The 26,461-nt window shown below is 41.7% G+C and overlaps 2 protein-coding genes across 2 annotated transcripts in view; one reads left to right on the forward strand and one right to left on the reverse strand.

Moving 5' to 3' along the window:
* Positions 1 to 1,466: 1,466 nt before the first annotated feature.
* On the forward strand, positions 1,467 to 17,663 carry LOC310965175 (solute carrier family 41 member 1-like; the record flags this gene model as incomplete). Its single annotated transcript, XM_083938635.1, has 10 exons — positions 1,467 to 1,661; positions 4,244 to 4,351; positions 6,229 to 6,300; positions 6,641 to 6,785; positions 6,895 to 7,041; positions 8,062 to 8,206; positions 8,311 to 8,390; positions 14,973 to 15,107; positions 17,187 to 17,335; positions 17,484 to 17,663. The coding sequence occupies 10 exons, from the start codon at positions 1,467 to 1,469 to the stop codon at positions 17,661 to 17,663; spliced, it is 1,356 nt and encodes a 451-aa protein (XP_083794761.1).
* Positions 17,664 to 22,790: 5,127 nt separating this feature from the next.
* Positions 22,791 to 26,461, reverse strand: part of LOC310966039 (carbohydrate sulfotransferase 11-like) — a 31,358-nt gene continuing 27,687 nt past the window's right edge. Inside the window, exon 3 of the mRNA XM_083939833.1 lies at positions 22,791 to 24,603. Coding sequence (XP_083795959.1) covers positions 23,758 to 24,603 — 846 coding nt within the window. The 3' untranslated portion in view covers positions 22,791 to 23,757. The remainder of the gene's footprint in view (positions 24,604 to 26,461) is intronic.

The following is a 26,461-nucleotide window of genomic DNA, read 5'->3' on the forward strand; positions in this document are numbered from 1 at the left end:
TATTCTGCACAGGCTTATGTTACATTATAGTGTGAAGAAATGAGTAAATGAGAGGGCAAAAACTAGAAAAGTGTCAGAACATTAGATTTCTGTCTTTCTTTTACACATAAATAGCACTTAAATATACATAGAGACTTGATTTCTATCCATCGGCCAGACCTTGACAAATGTTTATGTATTATGGAAAAGCAAATGACGTAAAAAAAAAGACAAAACCAGACAACTGAGTGACATAATGAACTCTGACGCAATAAAGAAGTTCAGCGGATGACAGTAAGTGGCTGCATGTGTGTTACCTCCAATCAAGGAGGATAAACGGTGTCCTTTCCAGGCAGCAGCAGCACCACGTGTCGGTGACAGGTACAGCACCTGCTGCTGCTCAGAGTGCGTCACCCACTTATAGTGAGGACATCGAGAGCAGGGAGAGGAGGAGGTATCAAAGAGGGGGAGAGCACAACTGCAGTATCCTCTGAACCGATCCAAAAAGAAACCAGGAGAAGGAGTACAACTGAAGAAAGAAGAGTCCTGATACAGTTTGATTGCCTTGCTTATACACAGACGTCGCCAGCATCACACACACACATTGCCCTCCGTCCTGTCCCTCCCTCTACAACAGAGCAGCGTCACGACTCATCCATCCGTCTGGAATCAGAGGGATGCCCTGGCAACCTCACATCAGTTGACGTCCTCTTCAGACAAGCCTTAGACGTCCCGCTGTCCATCAGCATCCTTTCACGCACCTCACAGCCTGGACGGGCATCCCGCCGTTCCCCTGATCAAAATGAGGAAGGTTCTCCATAGTGGTCAAGCTCACACAGGGCATCAGCACAGCGGCGAGGAGAAGGAGGTGTGGAGCGAGGAGGAGGAGAAGGAGCAGCAGCACAGGAGGGCTGAGAAGAAGCTAATGGCCTTCTGGATGTCCTTGTCCCACAGGACCTGGACACTCTTCAGGTCCCGTGAGAGACTGGGCTTCCAGCGCTCAACCTCAGCCGCCCGTCTTCTGAAGAGTGAGGCATGAGGAAAGAAAGTGTGTGTGTGTGTTTGTGTCTGTGTGTGTGGCTGTAGTGAGTGAGTGTGTGTGTGGGGGTCTGTCAGGAGCAGAGTGTCAGAAGAGGCCTCACAGACCTGCTGTCAAGTGGACTTTGTGTGTGTGTGTGTGTGTGTGTGTGTGTGTGTGTGTGTGTGTGTGTGTGTATGCGCGTCTAAATATGTGTGTGTGCTCCATTGAAGTGGATGAAAGCTCCGACTAGTTCACCATTTGCAAAAGTACTTTTTGTTGCTGCCCTGCCGCTGCTGGAGTGACAGGCAACACAAGCTTGTTGAGCCTGTGATCAACTGGAGAACAGTCAAAACAGGATGCCTGTGTGTGTTCCCTCTGTCCAAATGGATCATTACATCCTTCTCATATCAACTTGACTTGACTTTTTGTGGCGTAGAAGAGCAGGGGAGAGTTAACAGGACCAGCCATGGTGGTGACCAATCTTTCTCTGGAACTGCGTTTCCAAGGGAAGAAGCTGAGGGGCTTCACGTGCAAACTGACCCGTTTAGCCCACGGCTTACTGCCAGAGAGCTCGTGGACTATCGCGGCCCAGATCCTGTTGCCGTACCTGGTGTCCGGTATGGGCATGGTGGCGGCTGGGATAGTCATGGATGTAGTGCAAGTATGGACGATAAGACCTTGTGATTGAAGTGATTTACTGACGTCAGTTGTTTATGCTCTAACATTAAATGCTAGACAAGTATATTTGATGCTAAACAATGGATTAGTAGACAGGTGTTGTTTTATGTTTTGTGACTTTTTCATGACTATCACTGTTCTTTGTTTCATTTGCCCTTCAGGTACAGTAGTGGTGAGAAAGAATGATGTAAAGACTCTGTTGTCTATTTGTTATGGAAGATTCTTGCAACACAAAAAGCACCGTAGTGACTGAGAACAACACTGTTTACAAAGACGATAGTATTTACCGATATCTATTGAGCTTTACTTGCTAAAATTATATTATTTGAGGGACAATTAGGCAATCTTTCAAACAGTGTTTGTCTAAAAACTCTGACCCAGAAGAATAGCATAATATCTAATTAATCTAATCTAATTCATAGACTGTATAGTTCCAGCCCAGCTTCCCACTTGTTCGAAGTGGTCAGGACTACTTATCAGAATCAGAATCAGGTTTATTGCCAGGCAATTTCCATTATAAGGAATTTGACTTGATTTGACAGCGCCTACATAAATATAAACATGAACTCAAGCAAACTAAATATATGGCATTGAATTACATACATGAAATATAAGTGAGTGTGTTTGCATGACCAGTGCATAGAAAAAAGAATAGATATAGCAACAACTAAGGTTGTTTTTTTTAACTTAAAGGTGAATATGTAGAATCTTTATTAATTATATATATATATATATATATATATATATATATATATGCCCATGGAGCATTTTGAAGGAAACAGAATCAAAATATTCCTTTTCCATAAAAAATAAATATTAATCTGAATTAATATTTTAACATTTTTTTGACAGGTTTAACAAAGACTTTCTGTTACGTTCTGTTTACATTGTAGCAACCAATAGTATTGGGCGTTGCTGGTTGCCAGGGTTGTCTGTTGTTGGGTGCAGCTACTGTAGAATGGCACTGGTGAAATGGAGTTTGCCAATCCTGCAGCTGCTTCTTTGTCCCAGCAGCTGAGTGAGTGGAGACGGGCAAAAACCAGAGTCAGTATAGGCCAAACATTCACTCCATGGACTGAGATAAAGGAGTTCAACGGCATTAAAACGCACGCCCAAATGTCTACATTTATCCTTGATCAGTAAGCTAACTTTCATGTTTACTTAGCTGTAACGCTAACTGTCAGTCAAACTCCTCTGCAATACTTGTTTTTTGAAATTAGTCGTTACCCTGTATGATTCATCACTTGACATGGTGCAGGCTGATCGCACTGTTCTGCTCAATCTCCATATTCAACCTTTAAACTTTAAATGTTGCTTTAAAAGTCATGCTATTTAATGTCATCAAGAAAACACTTCCTATTTATATTATTTATAGGAGCCTATTATACATTTAAACATGTCGTAACCATGTTTTTAACCACAAACCTCAGATGCAGCGGAGCATTCAGACATTCTGAACTGTTTGACCAGTGAGCATCGATTGATTTGAAGAGTGCCTTTACTTCCCAGAGTTAACAAGAAACTGAATCTGTCAGCTCTCTATGTCTGGACTAGCAGCAGGCTGACCTGCTGCATAATTCAGGGCATCAGTCATATCGTGCTGCAGGGGAGGTATATACAGTACAAGAGGTTAAACAGCGAGAGAGCTCTGTTGTATCTGCGTCAGTTTCTGATACAGCTGTCTGCCCGTCTGTGTCCTGTATGTTCTGTACAGGTGCAGGAGCAGTCAAGTCAAGGTCAGATATAACTAGACGGGCTGGAAGTGTAACTGCACAAACAGAATAACACTATAAATTGGCAGAAAACAATCACATCTCTCAGTGTTGGCTGCTGATTGTGAAAATGCCCTTGATGGAGGCCTCAAGAGATCATTTACTACTGACACGTTTTGACTTGTGTTGGTGAAGCACCAAGAACTTAATTAGTGAACCCGGAGTTTATTAAAAGAGTGTTTACCTACTGGCCCCTGTACCAGCTCCTCTCATAGTAAAGTCCATTCAAGTGGATTACCAAAGTCAATCCCAAAGGAAGGAGCCCATTGGTGCTTTGTTTTGTGTGTAGGGACTCTTCTCATGCTGCTGCAGAGGTTTGCTGTTATTTTAAGCAGCATTAGTGGTTAAAAAAGACGTTTGAATGCCTTCACCTTACTGCCCCGAGCTAATCACTGTTAGCCACGTCCCCGGAAAAAACTGTCTCTATGGATTATTTGATGTAATGTCGAAAAAGAGCATGGGATGATTTTGGCTGGAATTACACTTTTAAGACAAGATAGATGCTTATATCAACATGCTTACCTAGTTTATCATATTAGTAAAGCCTGTTAGCATGCTAACATTTGATGTAAATGCCGAAAATGGGAGCATTGGGAGGATTTCGGGCCAGAATTACACTTTAAATGTGATGAGTTCACATTAGTTTTCTGTGGCTTCTGTGTTACAGCAGGTTTAAAGGAGAAATGGTGGTTTCACTGTGATGTATTTGATCTGTGGGCTGCCTGCTGCGTGCAGGCTGGTTGGGGACAGAAGGTGCATTAAAAAACAACAACTGTTCTACTGTGTTTTTCAGCACTGGGAGGTGTTCAAAGAGATCTCAGAGGTGTTTATCTTGGTGCCAGCCCTGGTGGGGCTGAAGGGGAATCTGGAGATGACATTGGCATCCAGACTGTCAACAGCAGTGAGTGGAAACACACGCTCTCTCTCTCTCTCTCTCTCTCTCTCACACACACACACACACACACACACACACACACACAAACACACACACACACACACACACACACACACACACACACACACACACACACACACACACACACACACACACACCCACACACACACACACACACACACACACAAAGGCCTCACCCACCTAAAGAGATGATGACAAATGTTTTAAATGTATACCACTACTGAAAACATTTTTATGTTGTTTTTAGTAGATGTGTCACGCACACTTGGCATCAGCTTGCCAGACAAGTTGGCTTTTAAGTTTGTGACTTGTCCTCAAAAATGTGATGCTACTATTCTGCCTCCCAGCTTCCTAACATCAGCCAAGTTTAAAGCCAGTTCCAAACAAAACATGGAGAACCACACACTTTGGGGAGCCGCGACTTCAGCATCCATCAATATGAATTCATTATCAATTCAATTCAATTTAATTCAATTCAATTTTATTTATAGTGCCAAATCATAACAACAGTTATCTCAGGACACTTTACTTTAGTAGGTAAAGACCACACTCTATGACTTATTTATGCTTTACATAGACCCAACAATTCCCCCGTAGAGTACGGTGGCAACGAAAACCTTCCCTATAACAGACAGGAACGTCAGACAGACCCAGCTCTGTGGAGGACGCACATCTGTCTGCACTGGAGAGAGGAAGAGAAGGAGAGAGAGAGAGAGAAAAGAGGGACAGATGGACAGAGAGAGACACAGACAGACACAAAGACAGAGACAGACACACTTCCAGTAACTATAATAATATCTATAGTAATGTGAATATGACTTATTAATACAGCAGAATAGTAGAAACAAGCACAGCTAAGGTAATAGATTATAACAGCAGCAGGAAGCGTCATGCAGGACCACGGCAGCAGGCACCACCACCATCAGCAGAGACCTGTGAGACGACAAAGCACAAACAACTCTGGGGAAGAAGTTGAATTAGTAACATGCATTGATGAGACATGAATGATACAAACAGAGAGGAGAGAAGCTCAGAGTATCAGGAACAGTATTATCCCCCCGGCAGACTAGGCCTATAGCAGCGTCATTAAGCAGAACAACATCATTTTAACAATAACAACATTGCTAAGGGCTCGTAAGTCCTCGCTGTAAGCTTTATGAGTCAATTCAATTCAATAAGCTTTAATAGCAGGTCATTGACATGTTTTGCCAAAGCACAATTTTGATGATTTAAGATGAATGAGAATAAAAAGGTTGTATGATTGAATCTGTGCTCATTCAAAGACAGTGTAATGATGGGATGGATGCCTTTACAGCAGTTCAGTTAATTGTATAATAAAGATTTATTTGTTTCTCTGGCACAAAAGGGGAATAAATAACAACAAAAACTAAATAAAAAAGACAACAAAACATTGGAAACATCTGTCAGCTAAATTGTTATTTCACAGTCAATGCATCCATAGAATAAAGTCAACAAAAATATCCTATAATAGGATAAAATAAATGAGAAATATACTCCAATAATATAAGTAAAGGCAATGAAGGTGGTAATCAGAACATCCTACTGGTTGCCTCTTTTGTTGTGGCAGGAAGTGAAATGAGGGGCAATCTCTCTCTTTCTGTCAGGCTACAGGGCAATTCTTTAAAAATGATGGAAAGCAACATAACATTCCCGCAGTTTTGACAGACCAGGGTCAGTTACTCATCAGCTGCACGCTGTCAGCCAGTCGGGACATTTGTCAGGGTAAGCGTGACATGGTGTTGACAAACAGCGGAAATGCAATAATACATGCATGGTGACCCTTGAGAACAGCTACCGTGTGATTGAAAAATGCGATCACGTGAACCTGTTTTCATCCACAGGCCAACACAGGGCAGATGGATGAGGCTCAGCAGCAGTGGAGGATGGTTTTCTGTAATCTGGCTCTCATTCAGGTGACACTCTGCCCCGCCACACACTGTCCATCCTATTAATGACACACTCCGTCACTCGGCTGGCTTTGAGACAATTCAATTCAAAGCCTTATCACGCCTTTAATGGCCTTCTCACTTCACTAATGCATCTCAGCCGATATATACACATAACAGTTGGAGTAGTAGCTATGATAAGATATTGGAGCATATAGATCCCATATAATTGAGTCTTGCGCTGCATTTTTTCCCCTGCTTTTCTATTTTCCCATGCCTCTCTTTCATTATTTAGCATAGACATATAATGAGATATATGGGTGGATAAATGAGACTTAAATCCATCTGCTCTGTCCTTCGTCTCCAGGTCCAGGCCACAGTTGTGGGCTTCCTGGCAGCTGTTGCAGCCGTGGGACTCGGGGGTCTGACCAGGGGGAGAGTGGATGTTATCCAGGCTGCTGTCCTCTGTGCCAGCAGCGTCACTACTGCTTTTGTCGCTGCACTGTCTCTAGGTCAGACAAAGGCACTAACTACTGCAGAGGAATGAGCGGCTGCACACGTACTGTAGAGAGTTTATAAGCTTAGATGTTGTTTCCCTTTCTTCATCTCGTGCTTTTTCAGGTCTGGTGATGGTGGCGGTGATTATTGGATCCAGGAAAGTGGGCATCAACCCAGATAATGTGGCCACACCCATCGCTGCCAGCCTCGGAGACCTCATCACTCTGTCACTGCTTGCTGGTGTCAGCAGCCTCTTCTTCTGTTACAGAGGTCAGAGGTCACACATTACATCACAAACGCCACACGGGTCACTATCAGTGCACTGTTTTCCTGCACCAGTGACATGCATTAGATAAGAAGTTTATTGAGCAGGGACAAACACATTGTACATTGCTTCATATAAAATATAAAATATAAAATAGGTGCCATGCTCACTGGTTTCTAGTCAAGACTAATTTGCAACCCATGTCCCTGGTTAGGCCTTTAATAACAGTTACACAAGCAAAGTTAAAAACAATACACATGTTACAATCCAGAACATCAAACAGACATTATGACAAAAACAAGGACAACAAGTAATGTGTGTGCGTGTGTACTTGCCCTGTGTTTAAGGGTCAGCGTTCACAGAGGGTTTTTCAGTTTCAACCATTGTTTTACTTGTGTGTTAAAAAACCTTGAGCTCTGTCAATGTTTTGATGTTCGGTTGTATTGTAATCTGGTTGGGTGCCTAACACTCTGAAGGATGATTGTCATAATGTTTGCTGACCATTCGCTGTTATACAATATCCCCTTGTTGCACCCCTAGTTCTGATGCTACTGTTTGTTACTTCTCAAGAAAGGCTGTCCACACACTAGATAATAACCATGACAATGAAAAGCTTACAAAGCTTTCAAAACCCAGCAAATTATGTTTCTTGGGGATTGTGGCGATGGTGCCATCTAACAAGTTTCTGATCCATTATTTTAAGTGCCTGTTTGTAAAATGATTGTATTGGTTTAATTGCATCAACACTATTTTGTTGATCAATTTGAGTGAAACCTATTTAAAATCCTTTCCTGTGATTCAAAAGAGTAAAATTCAACTGCATAGCAACAGTGTTTTGGTAATTGAGGATTATTTGGCCAGACGAGGGCAGCATAGTGTTTTTTTGACAGACAGAAGCAGTAAAGACTTCATCATTATGGTCAAAATATCTGGTTGGTGTTTCTATTCAAACACCAATTTCTATATTATATGAAGAGTGTATCAAAGATTTTTACAGATGTACTCTGTGCCTTGTTGCTCTCCAGATATGTGGTATATACCTCCTGCAGTGTGTGGCTTCTTCCTGCTCCTTATCCCAGTGTGGGTCATCATTGCCCGTCGTTCTCCACCGATCAGCGAGGTCCTAAAGTCAGGCTGGCAGCCAGTCATTTTGGCCATGTCCATTAGCAGGTGAGCCGTCCTGTTGATGAGAATACGTTGTGTGACGCCGTCTCTACCACAGGTTCCAGCAACGTTTTACCCACTTAGACTTACATATGCTGTCTTTTCCCCAGCATTGGTGGTCTGATCCTGGATAAGACAGTGAGCAATCCAAACTTCGAAGGCATGGCGGTGTTCACTCCAGTCATCAATGGTGAGTGATGAACTCCACTCAACACTTCACTTTAAACACTCTATGCATCATGTATAAGCAGTGCATAAAAAGCAGTATAAACACTTCATACGTGAAAATTAAATACCAATTTGGTATTGAATTGCTTATAGAAATGTAAAGTTTTGCTTCCGTATCAGTGGTCATACAAGTGAAGAGTACGTTTTTATAAATTAATAAATAGAAATAATATATATTTAAATATATTATTCATTCATAAAGGTGAATTAAGGGAAGGCAAGTGGGGGATAATTATCTCCTTTCTTGTGTAAATGTGGAGATTGTTCACAGGATTAGTGGAAACATTGATCTGTTGGTGGTGCAAGAGAACAAGTCAGAGCAGTTATATGACGGCTATTATTACCAAATGAAGGCTTTGAACACCCACACAGGTGTTTTCCTCAGGTGAAAACTGGATGGAGATGTGCGAGGGATTATGATTTCACCAAACTCTATGTACTAATAAGGATGAAAACTAGGTGAGTTGCCCTGCAGAAGGGTGAGGGAGCTGTCAATCAAGCACAGCTGTAATTAGGCAAATAGAAACATCTGTGTGGGTACCCAATGGTTCTTTATGTTTTTACATGAATTATATGATAGCTTCAAAAATATGATGCATGACTACTTTTTAAACTATGATCTAATAAGTTAAGGTGACAAGAATCCGGGGACATTTTTAATTCAGAGACGTAAAAACCTCCAAGTCCTGTCGTGTTTTTGTCTTTGATAAACTAAAACGAGGACACTGCCCTTAACATTCGTAAAGCAGTTTCTCTCACCCTATTTCTCCTAAATTGCAAAGTAATTGATTAACAATGATTGTTTTTCCTCTAATCAAAGTAGCTGAGATAAAGAAGATCCATAAAATCAGCTGTTATCAGAACCAGAATCAGATCAGATAAAGATAGGCCTCCTTCTTACACCAGATGATTTTCACAACATTTGGGGAAGAGTTTGAAATGGAAAATGTAACAGTTCATGTTGAACGACAACTTAGGGTGCATGGTTTCAGAAAAGATATGTTTTTAAGGTGGTTGAATCATCTCATCTCATCTTCATCCGCTTATCCGGGGTCGGGTCGCGGGGGCAGGGGACCCCAAACTTCCCTTTCCCTTGACTCAGTTTTCTGTTAATGTGGGTGGAAAATAGCAAACAGCTACAGCCTGACATGCTATACAGTATCTCCTCTTGTTGTATAATATAAATGTCTAATTGTGAAGGGTCCCGAACTTGAAATAAATAGATTATAAATAAAAAATGACAAATGAAAGCCAAAATACCTAACGAATTACTTAACTCGATGTAAAAATATATTCAATGTATTAATATTGTCTGTTTGTGGTCATAAGTATTCTGATAGGCCTGAAATATGAAATACAGAAGAGGAAGAAAAATTACTTTATTTATCCCGCAACGGGGAATTAGAATTTTTTCATGCTTATTATTAATCATGTTACACACACAAGCCCCGAAATACACACACATGCACAGACAGGACCTATATACATGCAATTAAGGAGAGATGTTAGAGCGAGGGGGCTGCCAGTGACCAGCGCCCCGAGCAGATGGGGGGTCCACACTCCATTCATGGTCCACACAGTGACTTGAACCAGCGACCCTACAGTTCCCGGTCAAGTCACTTATGGACTGAGCTACTGCTGCCCCGTCTTCACTGGTTTGCCGCAGCCTGTGAAGAATAAAATGCTAAAAAGGCCGAAAGTGGAATTCTGTCGTTCATCAACAACCAAACAAATGCTCATTTGCTTTCAAGTATCCCTGTCTTCACCAGAGCCAAACTAAACTGGATATAAAATGTAGCCGACCCATTTTGAATGGAAGACTTTTGGTACATCCTGCTACTATTGGCATATTATTCTAAACATGGTTAGGTTAAGCATTTTAACCATGATAACCCGACTGGAGGAAGACGTCTTGTCAGAGCAAATACAACTCAAAAGAATATAGAGAATGAAGAAGTGGATCCATCACGCACAGTAACTTACATAAGTAACTTTAATCTGACTACTGATTTGGAAATAATAACACGTTAGACTAGGCCATTCATTCATCTTCAACCGCTTATCCCGGGGTCGGGGTCGCAGGGGGGCTGGATCCCAGCTGACATCGGGTGTGAGGCGGGGTACACCCTGGACAGGACGCCAGTTTATCGCAGGGCACATAGAGACGAACAGAGACAGACAACCATTCACACCTAAGGGCTATTCTTAGAGTAATCAATGAACCTAACACGTGCATGTCTTTGGACTGTGGGAGGAAACCGGAGAACCCGGAGAAAACCAACGCAGACACAGGGAGAACATGCAAACTCCGGCCGGGATGAGAACTTGTAACCTTCTTGCTGTGAGGGGACAGTGCTAACCACTACACCACCGTGGGTTCCCTAAACTTTTCCAGGCCCCAGAACAGCATTGGCTTCTGGCCGGGCCCCCTCTTTGCAAACCCACTGACAATGCTACTAAATATTTCACACATCATCTTTATAAATGAGGCCTTCATGGCCAACTCGGGAACGGTAGCTTGCTGTGTGAATGCAGCAGGTAGCCTGACCAAATGCTTTTCTTAACGTCTGAAGAAGTCTGCCATTTTTTCGGGCCTCTGCCGAATGTTTTTGTATCAAGTGACGCTGCAGTTATCCAGACAGAGCACACAATTCTGGCAATCATGGCCATTTTTCTGTATGGCTGTAGCTTGAGGAGCAGAGCAGATTGATAAATGGCGCAAATCGCCAGGTTATACATGTATTTGTCCTTCTGAATAAATCATCAACTGGTTTAATGTTCTCAGACCACTAATTTTCCTAAAATACAAATACATCCACTCGGTATGATCCAGGACAAATTTGTAAACATAACCCGGACTTGTTTATTTCAATTAATGCTAGAGGAATAGAAATCCATCTGCCATGATTTTCTAATTCTGGCAACAGACACATTTTAATGACCTCAAAGAACACAAAGCTTATATTGTGTCATCCAAGGAATTTAAGGATACATTATTTCACAGAGAGGACTATAGCGCTATAGACAAAAACAACAAAAGCAGGCAAATCTCTAGAATTATAATCCTTGTGTATGTGTGTTTTTTGGAAGTCAAATCATTCCTACAGTGAATTCCTCGTCCTATGAACGATGTTTGACTGGCCGGCAATCAGAAAGATGAGCATGGCAAATAACATTTTGATTTGAATTGAATTGCCCTGTAGCCTCGGGGGATCAACTTCATTGATCCCCCGAGGAGGGAAATTGGGTTTGTCCCAACACAACATAACAGTAAAAAACAAAAACACTATATATTTAAAAACAGACAGAATAAATACTCTAGGCACACACACACAACATTCATTGATTAAAAATTTGGTAAGCTGGAATGCACAGGTCTGGAGGCTACATGTGTGTTATAAAGCCTGATGGCCTCAGGCAGAAAGGAAGCGCCGTAGCACTCCCGTGTGCACCTAGGCTAAAGGAGTCTTTGTCAGTGGCAGCTCCTCAGTCCGTCCAGGGTGCTGTGGAGGGGGTGGGAGACATTATCCATGATGGATTTGATCTTCTACAGCATTTTATGTCTCACCACGTCTTCCAGTGGAGCCAGCTTGGTCCCCACGATTGATTTTGATTAGAGTCCTTCGCCTTTATTCCCGCACCCCAGCACACCACTGCAAAGAAGATAGTGCTTGCCACTACCGACTGGTAGGACATTTGAAGCATCCTACTGCAGATGTTAAAAGACCTGAGTTTGCGGACAAAGTAAAGCCTTCTCATGCCTTTTTTGTACAGTAACTCTTTACTGGGACCACTGCAGCTTGCAGTCAAGGTTCACAGCGAGGTACTTATATGATGTTTCCTGCTCCACATCTGTTCCTGAGATGGAGATCGGCAGTGGTGATGTGTTAGTACGGCCGAAGTTAACCACCATCTCCTTGGTTTTTTCAATGTTCAGCTGTAGGTGGTTCTCCCCACACCACCTCACAAAGTCAACCACCAGGTTCCTGTACTCCTCCTCCTGTTCCTCCTCATCACACCCAACTATGGCCGTGTCACCTGCAAAAGTACTCAGGTGACACGGCCATAGTTGGAACAGCACTTAAAGTCTGCAGTGTAGGTGGTGAAGAGGAATGGAGAGAGAACAGTTCCCTGGGGGGCCCCGGTGTTACTTATCAGACGGCCAGACGCACAGCTCTGTAATCTCACAGACTGTGGTCTGCCAGTCAGATAGTCGGTGAGTCAGGCGATGAGAGGAGTATCCACGTCCATTCTCTCCAACTTTTCACTCAGCAGCCTTGGCTCAGCTGGATGGTGTTGATCAAAAGTCAAAGAAAGTGATGCGAACCGTGGTGTTGGGTTTGTCCAAGGAGGAGTAGGCCCTTTGCAGCAGGTATATAATTGACTCTGACATGGGGCTGGTAAGCGAACTGCAGAGGGTCCTGGGCTGCACGTACCTGTGTCCTCCGGTGTGCCAGAACCAACCTCTCTTTGAAGGTCATAGAGAGGTTGGTTCTGGCACACCGGAGGACAGAGGTATGGGCCTGTAGTCATCCACTGCAGTGGTGTGTATTTTCTCACGGCCTGGGACCAGGCATGATGTTTTCCATAGCTCTGGGACTCTTTGGTGCTGTAGGCTCATGGTGAAAAGGTGCTGCAGGACTCCACACAGCTGGCTCTCACAACCCTTCAGTACCCTTGATGATATCTGGGCAAAGGGTTTCCAAGGTGAAGCCTGTCTTACTCCTTTCTCACCTGGTCGAGGGAGATGTTAAAACTGGTTGTACAGTCTGAAGGTGTTGATCTGGCTTTAGCCTGTGCGAGTCGTACGCGACTATACGACCTTTAGTATTTTATAGTGGTATTGTTGTATTGTGATATTACTAAACCAATTACATTTCAGTATCTAAGTACTTATTCTGCCACTGCATGAATTTTAGCAGGATTGCATGTGTTTAGTTATCACTTTCTCAGACATGATCCTTACTTTAGTGGCCTTGAATGATAAAATTAGGATAATTTTGATTTATTTGACCTAAAATAATAATTATTAAGCATATAATCCCCTTAATTGAAGCGGAAACAATTTTCTAAATTTCTTCCACATGCTCTAGCCAAGAAAATGAACATTGACTTGTTTTGCAGAATAAGCAGAGCTGGGATTTGGAGTGATGGTTTAAAATCTTTGAAGGTAGCTTCATAATTAGCTTCATTATCACTAATGTCAACTGATGTAATGTGGGAATTGTTGGAGCATGCAGACGCCCAGCAGCTGATCTCATTATTATGTAAAAGGGCCTCAAATCTGAGCTATTATTCAATCATGAGGTATTAAAGTGCTGCTGGAGTTGGGCAGTCTCCTCCCCATCAGAGGAGCCTCAGGGCCAGATCTTCACTGACAGAGTGCGTTGCCCACATAGTAGCATGCTAAGTAGAGAGGAATAACAACGGCCTTTACATAAACCACAAGCCTGATCAGAATGCCAACTATGCATTCACTGGCTCCTGTTTGCACAGCATCTCTGCCAGCCTTGGTGTTCAAAGACTCATATATCGCCACCCCCGTACAGGAAGTGCATTTGCATCACAATTCAGCAGCCTGTTGGCCAGAAACCAGGGTTGAAGCTGAAGTAGAAATACCAGTCTAAAAATTCTCCCGAGTAAAAGTCCTGAACTCTTAGTTTTACTTCAGCTAAATGTACTTTAAGTGTCCAATATTAAAGAATTCATTATGCAGAATGGCTTCTTTCAGATTGGTATATTATTGTGCAGTTCTCACAAACACATACATGCATTTAAGGGTTGTAGTCCTTCAGTGTGGAGAGAATTTTAGATTCTACTTACTCGGTAGCTTAAAGTATGGCATCATATTATACTGTATAACACAAGAATATCATAACTCTTTATGTAAACATTAATCAGCTAGTGACTTTTACCTAATGTGCAGTGAAAAGTAGAATATTTCAGTGCTGTAGAAGTAAAAATTGGTAGAAAATGGAAATACTAAAATAAAGTACATTTCAAATTTGTACTTCAGTACAACACTTGAGTTAATGTTTCTTTGCACCACTGCCAGAAACATTCCTCCTGTTTTCTCTAAATGATCCAAGAGGTGTTGTTCTGCTCCCAATAAAACGAGTCTGAGAAGAGAGCAGCGTTACAATGAATATGGCACAACATCCGACTGCCTTTTCCAAGCCTTCAGAGAAAAAATCCCCCAGGATCGTGTGATTCGAGTCAACTGCTGAATAGATTTCAGGCACAATAACAGTTTGGATCCTTTTTCCAAGAGTGTTTCCTTTGATAGTGTACAGTAAGTGCTCAGCTTCTTACAGTATATGGCTGTAACATGACAAATATGAAAACATAGTGTAAAAAGCAAAATGAAAAACATTTTTAGTAACTGGAATTCATTATGTTTTTTTGTCTCAGACAGCAAAATAAACAGCAAACATCTTCACGTTTGACGCAACAATGTTCAGTCCAATCTTGAAAATCCATGGTGTGCTTGTTCCTAGTTTTATTGTGGAGTTGATCAGTGCTCCACTTTTCTATATCAATGCAGGTGTAGGTGGAAATTTGGTGGCCATCCAGGCCAGCAGGATGTCCACGTACCTCCACTACTGGAGCGTTCCCGAAGCTCTTCCATATATAATGAGTGTGAACTGTCCTGGACCCTGTGCCACCCTCTGCTCCTCAGGTCAGATACAGAGAGAAATACACCATTTAAAGCCCTCCTTTAGAAATGATTCATCAAGAAATAATTGCACAAGGAACTCTCTAATCTATTGTATTATTCAAAATATTAACACTGACATTAAAATTTGACCACAAAGCAGTTACATGCATGTACTTTTTATTTAACATGAACACACTACAGCAGGCAACAGATTAAAGTACACAAATATTAAACACACAATCATTGTTTTTTGACTCCAAACCAAAGAAAAAAAATGCTTCACTACTTTTAACATATAAAAAATTAATACATTAACAAACAACACGTATCATGTTCACACGCAAGCATACAGTGGTTTACAAGGTCACTCATTAAACCACACTGGTGGCTCTTGTTTCATAATGTGTTTGTTATTATGTTCCTCTAACTTACTCTTACCTCTAACAGTTACTGACTTTAAATCAGTTAACATTACGGATGCAGTGGGAGTTGAGTTAACTCAGTAAATTATTCTGATTCGTTCTTAAAGTATAATTACGGCGAGAAATCATCCCATGGTCAGCACTTACATACATCAAATTAGCCATCGAGACAGTTTTTTTCATGAAACAACCATAAATGGAGAAATCCAGGAGAGTCAGTAACAGCCAGATGTGGCTAACACTGATTAGCTCTAACACCGTAGTGGACACCGGTGGTCAGAGAAGCTGTCCGACTGAAGAAGCGATAACATATCCCGGTAGACTCCGGAGACAGTTGCAAGTTACCGACAGGCCAAAAGGGCTGCAGCTTCTGCCGTGTCAAAGGCAAAGCCGCGGGTGTGGGAGGAGTTCTCCTGTTCAAAAAGTGGGACCAGAAAGTGTTTGCCAATTATTAGGGTATCACACTACCTTCCTGGTAAAGTCTACTCCAAGGTGCTGGAAGGGAGGGTTCGTCCTATAGTCGAACCTCAGATTGAAGAGGAACAATGCGGTTTCCGTCCCGGACGTGGAACAACGGACCAGCTCTTCACTCTTGCAAGATCCTGGAGGGGGCCTGGGAGTATGCCCATCCAGTCTACATGTGCTTTGTGGATCTGGAGAAAGCATATGACCGGATCCCCAGGGAGATACTGTGGGAGGTGCTGCGGGAGTATGGGGTGAGGGGTCACTTCTGTGGGCCATCCGATCTCTGTACACCCAAAGCGAGAACTGTGTCCGGATCCTCGGCAGGAGGGTGGCTAGAGTCTCCCTTAGAGATAGGGTGAGAAGTTCAGCCATCCGTGGGGATCTTAGAGTAAAGTCGCTGCTCCTTTGCGTTGAAATGAGCCAGTTGAGGTGGTTCGAACATCTAGTAAGGATGCCCCCTGGGCGCCTCCCTAGGGAGGTGTTCCAGGCACGTCCAGCTGGGAGGAGGCCTCGGGGAAGACCCAGGACCAGGTGGAGAGTTTATATCCCCACACTGGCCTGGGAACGCCTTGGGATCCCCCAGTTAGAGCTGGTTAATGTGGCTCGGGAAAGGGAAGTCTGGGGTCCCCTGCTAGAGCTGCTGCCCCCGCGACCCGACCCCGGATTAGTGGTTGAATATGAGTGAGTGGATATTGTTATTGCACTGTGTAATCATGTAATCCCACTCTAGTTTTCCTGTAGTGTGTGATCATATTTTATTTGTGTGTTTGTGCAGCCGTCTTGGCCAGATCACTCTTTTAAAAGAGGTTTTAAATCTCAATTAGTTTTTTACCTGGTCAAATATTGATTGATTGATTGAGGGACTTCTATGATCTCACACCAGTCTGCGGGAAATTGATTCTTGTGAAAAAAGGCGACTGGCTCAGTGGTTAGAGCAGAGACCCCATATATTGTGCTGAAAGTCCTCACTGTAGTGAACCAGAGTTCAATCCTGACCTGTGATCCTTTGCTGCATGTCTCTCCCCGACTTCAATCAATCTTTAGCTGCACAATATTACAGGCAACGGAGCCAGAAAAATAATCTTAAAAAAATAGAAATGCTTCACTGAAAACAGAACGCAGTCTACAACCTCTAGGGCTGCTAATGAACACAATAATGTATTTTTAGAACTGAAAAATGCAGCTTGCTACTTCTCTTACTATGTTTATCTAGATGTGAACTCCAAATCAGCCAGAGTCCTGGTCCTTCTTGTAGTCCCGGGTCACCTCTTCTTCCTCTACACCATCCACTTGCTGCAGGGAGGCCACACTGCCATGACACCCACCTTCATCATCTGCTACCTGTCTGCAGCTCTGCTTCAGGTCAGAATTACAGATACAAGTTTTCTTTCTCATACTGCCAGCGAAAAAAAACTGTACTGATATGAGACTTTTGAGTTTTGCAAGAATGTATGTTTTACATCAATCTCCCGTACTATAATTTTCATATCCATCCATTGTCATTATCCAGGTGATGATTTTGCTTTACATGGCCAGCCTGATGGTGCGATGGCTGTGGCGAAGGAAACTGGATCCAGACAACTTCTCCATCCCGTACCTCACAGCTCTGGGTGACCTGTTGGGGACTGGCTTCTTGGCTCTGACCTTCAGACTGGTTCTGCTGGTCAGTTCTACTGGGACAGGAGTTTGACACAGACACTTGGTCCTGCACACACCCTGAGTGTACTGTTCTCTGTATGCAAGTGGCTGAAAAACACTTGTAACGATCGTCGGATTTAAGAAGGAAGGTTAGCATTTAACAACACAGGAGGCAATTATGGCGTTATATCTGTGCCTCAATACTGGGCGTAGAAATTACTTTTTAGCAAACCGGTTTTTATTTATGTTGCTGATGAATGATTATGCAAAGAATAAGTTAATTTGATCAGACAAAGATCTATTCTATTCTGTTCTCAATAAACGCATTTGCGTGTTTGCCATTCTCCACATTAGGGCACAGTAATAATAACCTCTCAGTTTTGCTCATTTGCTCTCTAATCCTTGCTATGTGTGTTTGCAAACCCCTGCTCACTGATGTCCCTCACCATCAATGCTCAAGTTGGGGTCATCCCTATGTTCCCCGGGTCCTTGTTCTCCGGTTGCATGCGCCTCTGCCTTAGCGGATTTAATTCAGCCTTTTATTAGGGCTAGAGGTTACGATTAGGGGTAGGGTGATGGCGCAGGGTTAGGGTGTAGTGTTAGTGTCTACATAGGCCTATTTGCCGGGAAATTCAGCACTGATTGTGGACAAATAGCCGACCGGGGACTCTTTCTTTGAAAAGCCGGTCACAGACAAAGTTGGGGCCATTGGATTCGGGGGATCGATGTTCCCTGGTCACACACAAAGCGGGGAACAAAGGACCTGGGTACATTCCCCTCAAAGTTTGCCTCCATCTGATACGACGTCACCGTGTGTACCTACAGAAGGCAAAGCCAATCTTTTTATACAAATCGGCATGATTGCATAAAAAGTTGGCAGTTGTTGTGTCTGTTGTAAGCTAGCTCACAGCTAATGTACAGTTGGTACATCGGCTGGTTGAGGGCGAATAAACAATAGGGTCAGACGATCAAATTTGCTGTCTGAACACACCTTTACAGTGTGCCGCAATTTCAGGTCAAAAAATTTGACTAGGCAATTTCTGGTTTGCTCTTTTGCCTTGCATCTGATTACTAGTAGGAAACACTGGGGAAGTGGTTAGAAGGGATATCACAGCTAAGCAAAAGAAGCGTAGTAGTGGTTATACAGCTAGTTTTATAAGCATTTATAACATTCTGCTTGTATTTAAGTCTCTACCCAGCTAGCTGACGGATAGTTGCCAGATAAGCAGCAGCCCACTACTAAGTTAACTGGCTAACTTGATTATTTGGGAGCGTACCTATGTTCCCCGGGTCTGATGTTCCCCGGGTCTGATGTTCCCCGGGTCCGATGTTCCCCGGGTCTGATGTTCCCCGGGTCCGATGTTCCCGCTTTACCCAAAAACATGAACGTGCTATAAAAAACCTCATGTTTTTGATGAATGGTGAACTGAACATCATCAGTTTGCAACTAACAGGAATGTAAGATTCTTCATTCCCGCAACACTTAACGATGGCCGCTGTGGACAGCCGCTGTGTTGATATGTGTCACCCTCTACCTAAATCTGGACCAAACATAACCCTAACCATGGAAGGGGGCGCTACAGGAAACACATTTCAACAGGAGGTAAACCCTATTTGACCAGCAAACACATTTATTTAGAGCAACTGGACAGTTTCAGAGCAGCTTATTTTAAAAAAAGAAACAACAGAAAGAAATTAATGTAAACTAGTTGATTCTTTCGGGCTGGGAACTTTGTTCAAAATACAAAATCATTAACTAAACTTTAATCTGTTAATGTTTGATTTTGCACAAATCTGACTAGCTGACTTGCTAATTACTAACTACCCACATGCCATTGAAATGAGATAAAACACACTCTCCAGCTAAATTAGAGGCACAGAGAAAGAAAAACTACATTAGCGATTATAGTACTTTGGCTAGAGAGGTAGGGAGTTGCAGTGGTCTCAGTACCAACACCATCCAGCTTGGCTCTGTAGAAACAACTCTCATCTAAAATGGACACAAGTGGAAATACTGTAGAACCACTAACTATTGTCAGCTCTTAAATGTTACATGGCAAACAACTGTATTAAGGCAATAATTATATACAACTGAGTGTAAATGTATAGTAACACAAATCAGATGCTACACAGTCTTGATGAATGTTAGATTTTATAGTGTTTATTTATAGGTTTGTGCCTTCAAACCGTGATAAGCCTTCAGTTCTCTTGTGTGTTCCTCTGAACTCTGAGTTTGGTGTTGCCAAACTTCTCCTGGGGTTTTATTTTTCTGTGCAGTACAGTGCCAGTGATTATAGCCTGTCGTACTGTCTCTATGTTAGTATGCGTTCCAGATATTGACAATGCAGATATTTATTTGTGCTATTTTTGTGAACAAATGATTTAGTGTGCACCTCTCTGTATAGGGCATTTTCAACGGTTTGATATGCACTTTTAGAAATGCTTGATGAAGATGCTAATTATCCTATTTTCACAGTGACATCAAGCTTGACCGGACCTTGCTCCTCACATTTGTAAAAACTTCTAGATGACATCTTTGCAGCCATGATTTGTCATTGAAATAAAAGACTGACATGTCCTGTAAGTCTTGACTACTCTATCTGAAGGATATCTATGAAGCAGTGTGTGTCGGGATCGCTACCTTCAAAACTCCAACAGCACTACAACAGCATATACCGTGTTTTTCTGATTATAAGTCGCTCCGGAGTTTAAGTCTCTCCAGCCGAAAATTCATAATAAAGAAGGAAACAAACATCTATAAGTCGCACTCGAGTATAAGTCGCATTTTTGGGGGAAATGTATTTGATAAAATCCAAAACCAAGAAACGACATTTCATCTTAAAGGCAATTTAAATAAAACTAGAACAGAGAACAACAGGCTGAATAAGTGTTTACGTTATATGACGCATGAACAACGAGCTGAGAACGTGCCTGGTGTGTTAACGTAACATATTACGGTCAGAGTCATTCACAGAACTATAACATATAGAACATGCTCTACGTTTACCAAACACTCTGTCACTGCTAATCACACAGAACTATAACATATAGAACATGCTCTACGTTTACCAAACACTCTGTCACTGATCACACAGAACTATAACATATAGAACATGCTCTACGTTTACCAAACACTCTGTCACTAATCACACAGAACTATAACATATAGAACCTGCTCTACGTTTACCAAACACTCTGTCACTAATCACACAGAACTATAACATATAGAACCTGCTCTACGTTTACCAAACACTCTGTCACTGCTAATCACACAGAACTATATAATATAGAACATGCTCTACATTTACCAAACACTCTGTCACTGCTAATCACACAGAACTATAACATATAGAACATGCTCTACGTTTACCAAACACCCTGTCACTAATCACACAGAACTATAACATATAGAACGTGCTCTACGTTTACCAAACACTCTGTCACTAATCACACAGAACTATAACATATAGAACATGCTCTATGTTTACCAAACACTCTGTCACTAATCACACAGAACTATAACATATAGAACATGCTCTACGTTTACCAAACACTCTGTCACTAATCACACAGAACTATAACATATAGAACATGCTCTACATTTACCAAACACTCTGTCACTGCTAATCACACAGAACTATAACATATAGAACATGCTCTACGTTTACCAAACACCCTGTCACTAATCACACAGAACTATAACATATAGAACATGCTCTACGTTTACCGAACACTCTGTCACTAATCACACAGAACTATAACATATAGAACATGCTCTACGTTTACCAAACACTCTGTCACTGCTAATCACACAGAACTATAACATATAGAACATGCTCTACGTTTACCAAACACTCTGTCACTGCTAATCACTAAATCCCCTGAACTCTTCTTTCTCGGTGTCACTTCTGAACAACTCCGCCAACTCCAAAGGTAGACAATGCGCCGCTTAGCTCAAGCATTAGCAGGTAGCATCTTTTTTTTCACAACGCACTTCTGCCATGACCCGCCCCCGCCCAATTTTGATTGGTTGACACGTGTGTGTGTGTGACCATTGCTGATATACGCCTAGTCTCTTACGTGACTGAGATAAATAATAGCCCGGGCTATTATTTGATATTTTACGGTAATGTGTTAATCATTTCACACATAAGTCGCTCCAGAGTATAAGTCGCACCCCCGGCCAAACTATGAACAAAACTGAGACTTATAATCCGAAAAATACGGTAATATCCACTCAAACATTCAAACCATTAAACAGATTCTTGCTGAAAAGTATTTATTTGAAAATTGTGAGAGAAACTATTTATCTGATTTGGCTTGTCTGACTTTGTGGAGTCAGCAATAACACAATAAATAAAGACAACATTACTGTTACACAAAAATCTGCCTATAGCACAAAAATAAACATAGTCACAGTTACAAAAGTTGTCGTATGCTGGGATCAAAATAAGGTCAGAGGCACATACGTTTTGAGACATTTCCTGTTTGAATAAGATTTTAATACTTTCACTAAAGGGGCAGTTCATCCCAGAATCCAAAATACATATTTGTTCTCTTACCTGTAGTTTCATGTAGGAACTATTTTCTTACTACACCCGTCAGTCGCCAACAGCAGCACAAGATCAAACCATTAATGGCACTCTCCTCGGCTGAGCTGTAACTTTAGCTAGTTCACATCAGTTAACTATAAACTTATGTCCTAGAGCACCATAAGCCAAGCGCCTACTACTTCCATTAGATTGGAGAGAACGGCCCATATCTCCAACATTAGCCAACTCACACCAAATCAATCTAGATGGTGAATAGCACTGCAGGTAAGAGGAAAATGTATATTTTGGAGTGAACCGTTAGCCCCGCGAGACTCTCCTGATCTCTTGCATTTCACTCGCAGATCAGTCTGGTAACATGTGGCGGAGAAAATTTTGAGAAGTTTGCCATGCGACCAAATTAATCAGCGTTGGCTTTGAGGCGAGTCAAAGTGTGACGCAGCGAGAAGCGACTCTTCAGTGTAAACAATGGTGGCGTCCGCGGATGAGATGAGCGCAGCTATCAAGCAAGTTTACGTTTCCCAAACAGCAAATATCCTTTACCGACATTTTGTTTACTTTCTAAGCTTTGCCTCGACGCTGTTAGCATGTGATACGCTTCATTGATCTGATTGGTTGATTTGGCCCGTATGTCGGTGATAAATAGTTCATCTAATCAGCAATCAGTATTTTCGCCCCTTCCCAAAAGATCTCCAACTCTCCTCTAGCAAATGCGTATCATGCGAATCAATCCATCTGGCGGAGTCATGTTAGTGAACTGTCTCTTTAAGTTACTGCAGATCATATCTGTCGTGCAAATTACATTTTTAAAACAGCAGGAAACAACTGAAATTAAATTAAACCAGAAGTTGAATGTTATTTCACACTTTCAAAGGCAGTGACCGACATCCACTGAATCACTGTTAACAGTAAAGGCTCATTTATGCTCCTAATTAAATATGTAAACGGATACGGATGGCGCCTTCTATCTGTACTCGTACCCGTATCTGTAATGTTGTACGTATTTGTGCATGTTTTCTGAAAGCTTACGGATATAGGTGAAATAAAGCAGCACCACCAAAAACAATGGGGGGCAGTGTAGCCAATAGTTCAAGCATGACAACTATAGGACGAAATGAACTAGTTTAAAAAATGGCGGAACAATATAGCGATGTCAATGCTTTCTATATCTATAATGTATTTAATGACCTCACAGACCCACCATGTCTACAATGCTGCCTTCACTTTTGCCCATTTTTGAAAAAGACCCATTATTGTGACCTCCACTGGAAGTATAAGGGCACTGACAGTTACATTGTTTGAAATTGAATCTATTTTCATACGTTGCATAAATGAGCCTTACAATATAATTTACCTTCTTTAGGCTTTAACTGTCATCTTGTGATTAATTGTCCTCTCTCACTTTCATCCTCTGCACAGAAGTATGTAAACATTTATTTACTTTGGAGCTCTAATCAGGATACATCTTCAAGAGTATTTGCAGTGTCCATATTAAGGCCTAAATAAAGTAAAACATCTCAACGGCAAACTGTACTTTTACAAGAGTCCAGGCTCCACATGTTCAAGTCGTGTTCATGGACGAGCGAAGTCCTCGCCTCATCTAAACTTGAGGTAGGCTGGTATTGAGTAGTTGAAGAGCAGGAAGTCCATGCGATAGAGGTTGTACAGCTTCTTCTGGTAGAAGGGGCTGATGTTGTGGAAGAACTGGGCCGCCATGTCTCCTGTAGTCCTGGTGCTCTTGGATGAGGTGGGGAAGCTGACCTGGTCTTCCACTCCGGCAAGTTGTAGCACGTATCGGGAGTCCTGCTCCAGCGTCTCGTATTTACCCACCACATCATAGTGGATGAGGCAGGGGTGGCACAGGGAATGCACTCGCTCCCAGTGCTCGTTGAAGGGCTCTTCTCTCTGAGTTGCCGGGTCCACGAGGTAATACACAAACTCTTCGAAAGACACGTCATTTCCTCTCTCTAGAGCTTCCGGCTGTGGGTCCGGCCTGTGCCGCTGCACTATCTTTGTGCCGTATCGTTTATGAAAAGCAGTATTGTAACTCCGTGTGAATTTGTTGCGGTAGGCAGACACCAGCCGTTCAAAGGGCTCACGTACGAAGATGAACTTCAGGTAGGAGCGTAGGCGCTGGTTAATCTGTGAGGTGGAGTACTCCGACAGAGTGCGGAGGTTTCCAGAGATGTGGGCCTCATTGGCAGGGATCGCTAGAGGGTCTCGGAGGGACCCAGCGACGCCTGTTAGAACCATGAGCACCCTTTTCCAGTTGGTGCATGCCACTTTGGGCACGTAGCAGTACAGCAAACCATGCTGGTCATCAACGATGACGTGTTTCAGGTCTTCAGGGATGAGGACTCTGCGTTTGCGGGTGTAGGAGCGGCAGGCTTCTTCTAACACCTCCCGTCTGCCCTGATGGATTGCCTGTACTGCTGACTCAACCTACAGGGACAAGGAAAAATAAAAATAAACATGAAGAACTATTTTCGGTAAGACAACCTGAAGCTATGTATCTACTTTTAAAAGTACATTACTCTTTATACAACTTGGGTCTTATTTTATGTCACTTTATATCATCACTACAACACTTTATGAACAGTGGAGACACTGTGTCCTGAGCAAATGTCACTTTGTCACTTTATATCATCACTACATCACTTTATTTAGTTGTACTGTAACTTACTTCATTAAGAAATGCTGCTACACTTCACTGTGGTTTACTGTAACTTAGTTCAGTCAGAAATGCTGCTACACCTTTAACACTTTTATCACTTATCGCTCCTTATCACTTATTGAGTTTGTACTTATTTTATTTCATATGCTGCTAAACTGCACAGTGCGTATTGTTTTATATTGTGTAAACCTACGTTTAACCACAATGTCTGTTACACTCTGTCACATTAGTTATTGTTTGATTTATTTGATGTTAGCTTTATTTTGATTTGATTTATGTTTTTATCCTTATTGTCACTCTGATCCTTTCCCATCTTTGTATTGAAACTGTTGCACAATAATTTCCTTCGGGATAAATAAATAAAGCTTCTTGAATCTTGAATTATTGTTTTGGCCATTATTCATAAGGTTATAATAAAATTGTACTCCTGTTAATTGCTGAGAGAGAGAAAATAGGTATTTACAGTATTAGGTATTTACAGTGTGGGGCTGTTACAACCATATACACAACAATAATACACAGTAATAACTGATGCTAATGTAAAAGAACCAGATGTGCTTTTCAGCTTCAGTCTTTCTATTTCATGCACATTTCATCCTGTGGCCTACTACATTTCCCACAATGCAACTCATGTGCTGACAATTTGTTTGGAAATAGTCGAGTCTTGATGGTAACATCTAACCTTGACCATTCAAGATCAAAGTAAAACTTTAACGATCTAACTTTAACTATTCAAGATCAATGTAAAACTTTAACCATCTAACCTTAACTATTCAAGATCAATGTCTAACCTTAACTATTCAAGATCAATGTCTAACCTTAACCATTCAAGATCAATGTCTAACCTTAACCATTCAAGATCAATGTCTAACCTTAACCATTCAAGATCAATGTCTAACCTTAACCATTCAAGATCAATGTCTAACCTTAACTATTCAAGATCAATGTCTAACCTTAACCATTCAAGATCAATGTCTAACCTTAACCATTCAAGATCAATGTCTAACCTTAACTATTCAAGATCAATGTCTAACCTTAACTATTCAAGATCAATGTCTAACCTTAACTATTCAAGAGCAATGTCTAACCTTAACCATTCAAGATCAATGTCTAACCTTAACCATTCAAGATCAATGTCTAACCTTAACCATTCAAGATCAATGTCTAACCTTAACCATTCAAGATCAATATCTAACCTTAACCATTCAAGATCAATGTCTAACCTTAACCGTTCAAGATCGATGTCTAACCTTAACCATTCAAGATCAATGTCTAACCTTAACTATTCAAGATCAATGTCTAACCTTAACTATTCAAGATCAATGTCTAACCTTAACTATTCAAGAGCAATGTCTAACCTTAACCATTCAAGATCAATGTCTAACCTTAACTATTCAAGATCAATGTCTAACCTTAACTATTCAAGATCAATGTCTAACCTTAACTATTCAAGATCAATGTCTAACCTTAACTATTCAGGATCAATGTCTAACCTTAACTATTCAAGATCAATGTCTAACCTTAACTATTCAACATCAATGTCTAACCGTAACAATTCAAGATCAATGTCTAACCTTAACCATTCAAGATCAATGTCTAACCTTAACTATTCAAGATCAATGTCTA

This window comes from Echiichthys vipera (assembly GCF_963691815.1).
Source record: "Echiichthys vipera genome assembly, chromosome: X".
Lineage (NCBI taxonomy): Eukaryota > Metazoa > Chordata > Actinopteri > Perciformes > Trachinidae > Echiichthys > Echiichthys vipera.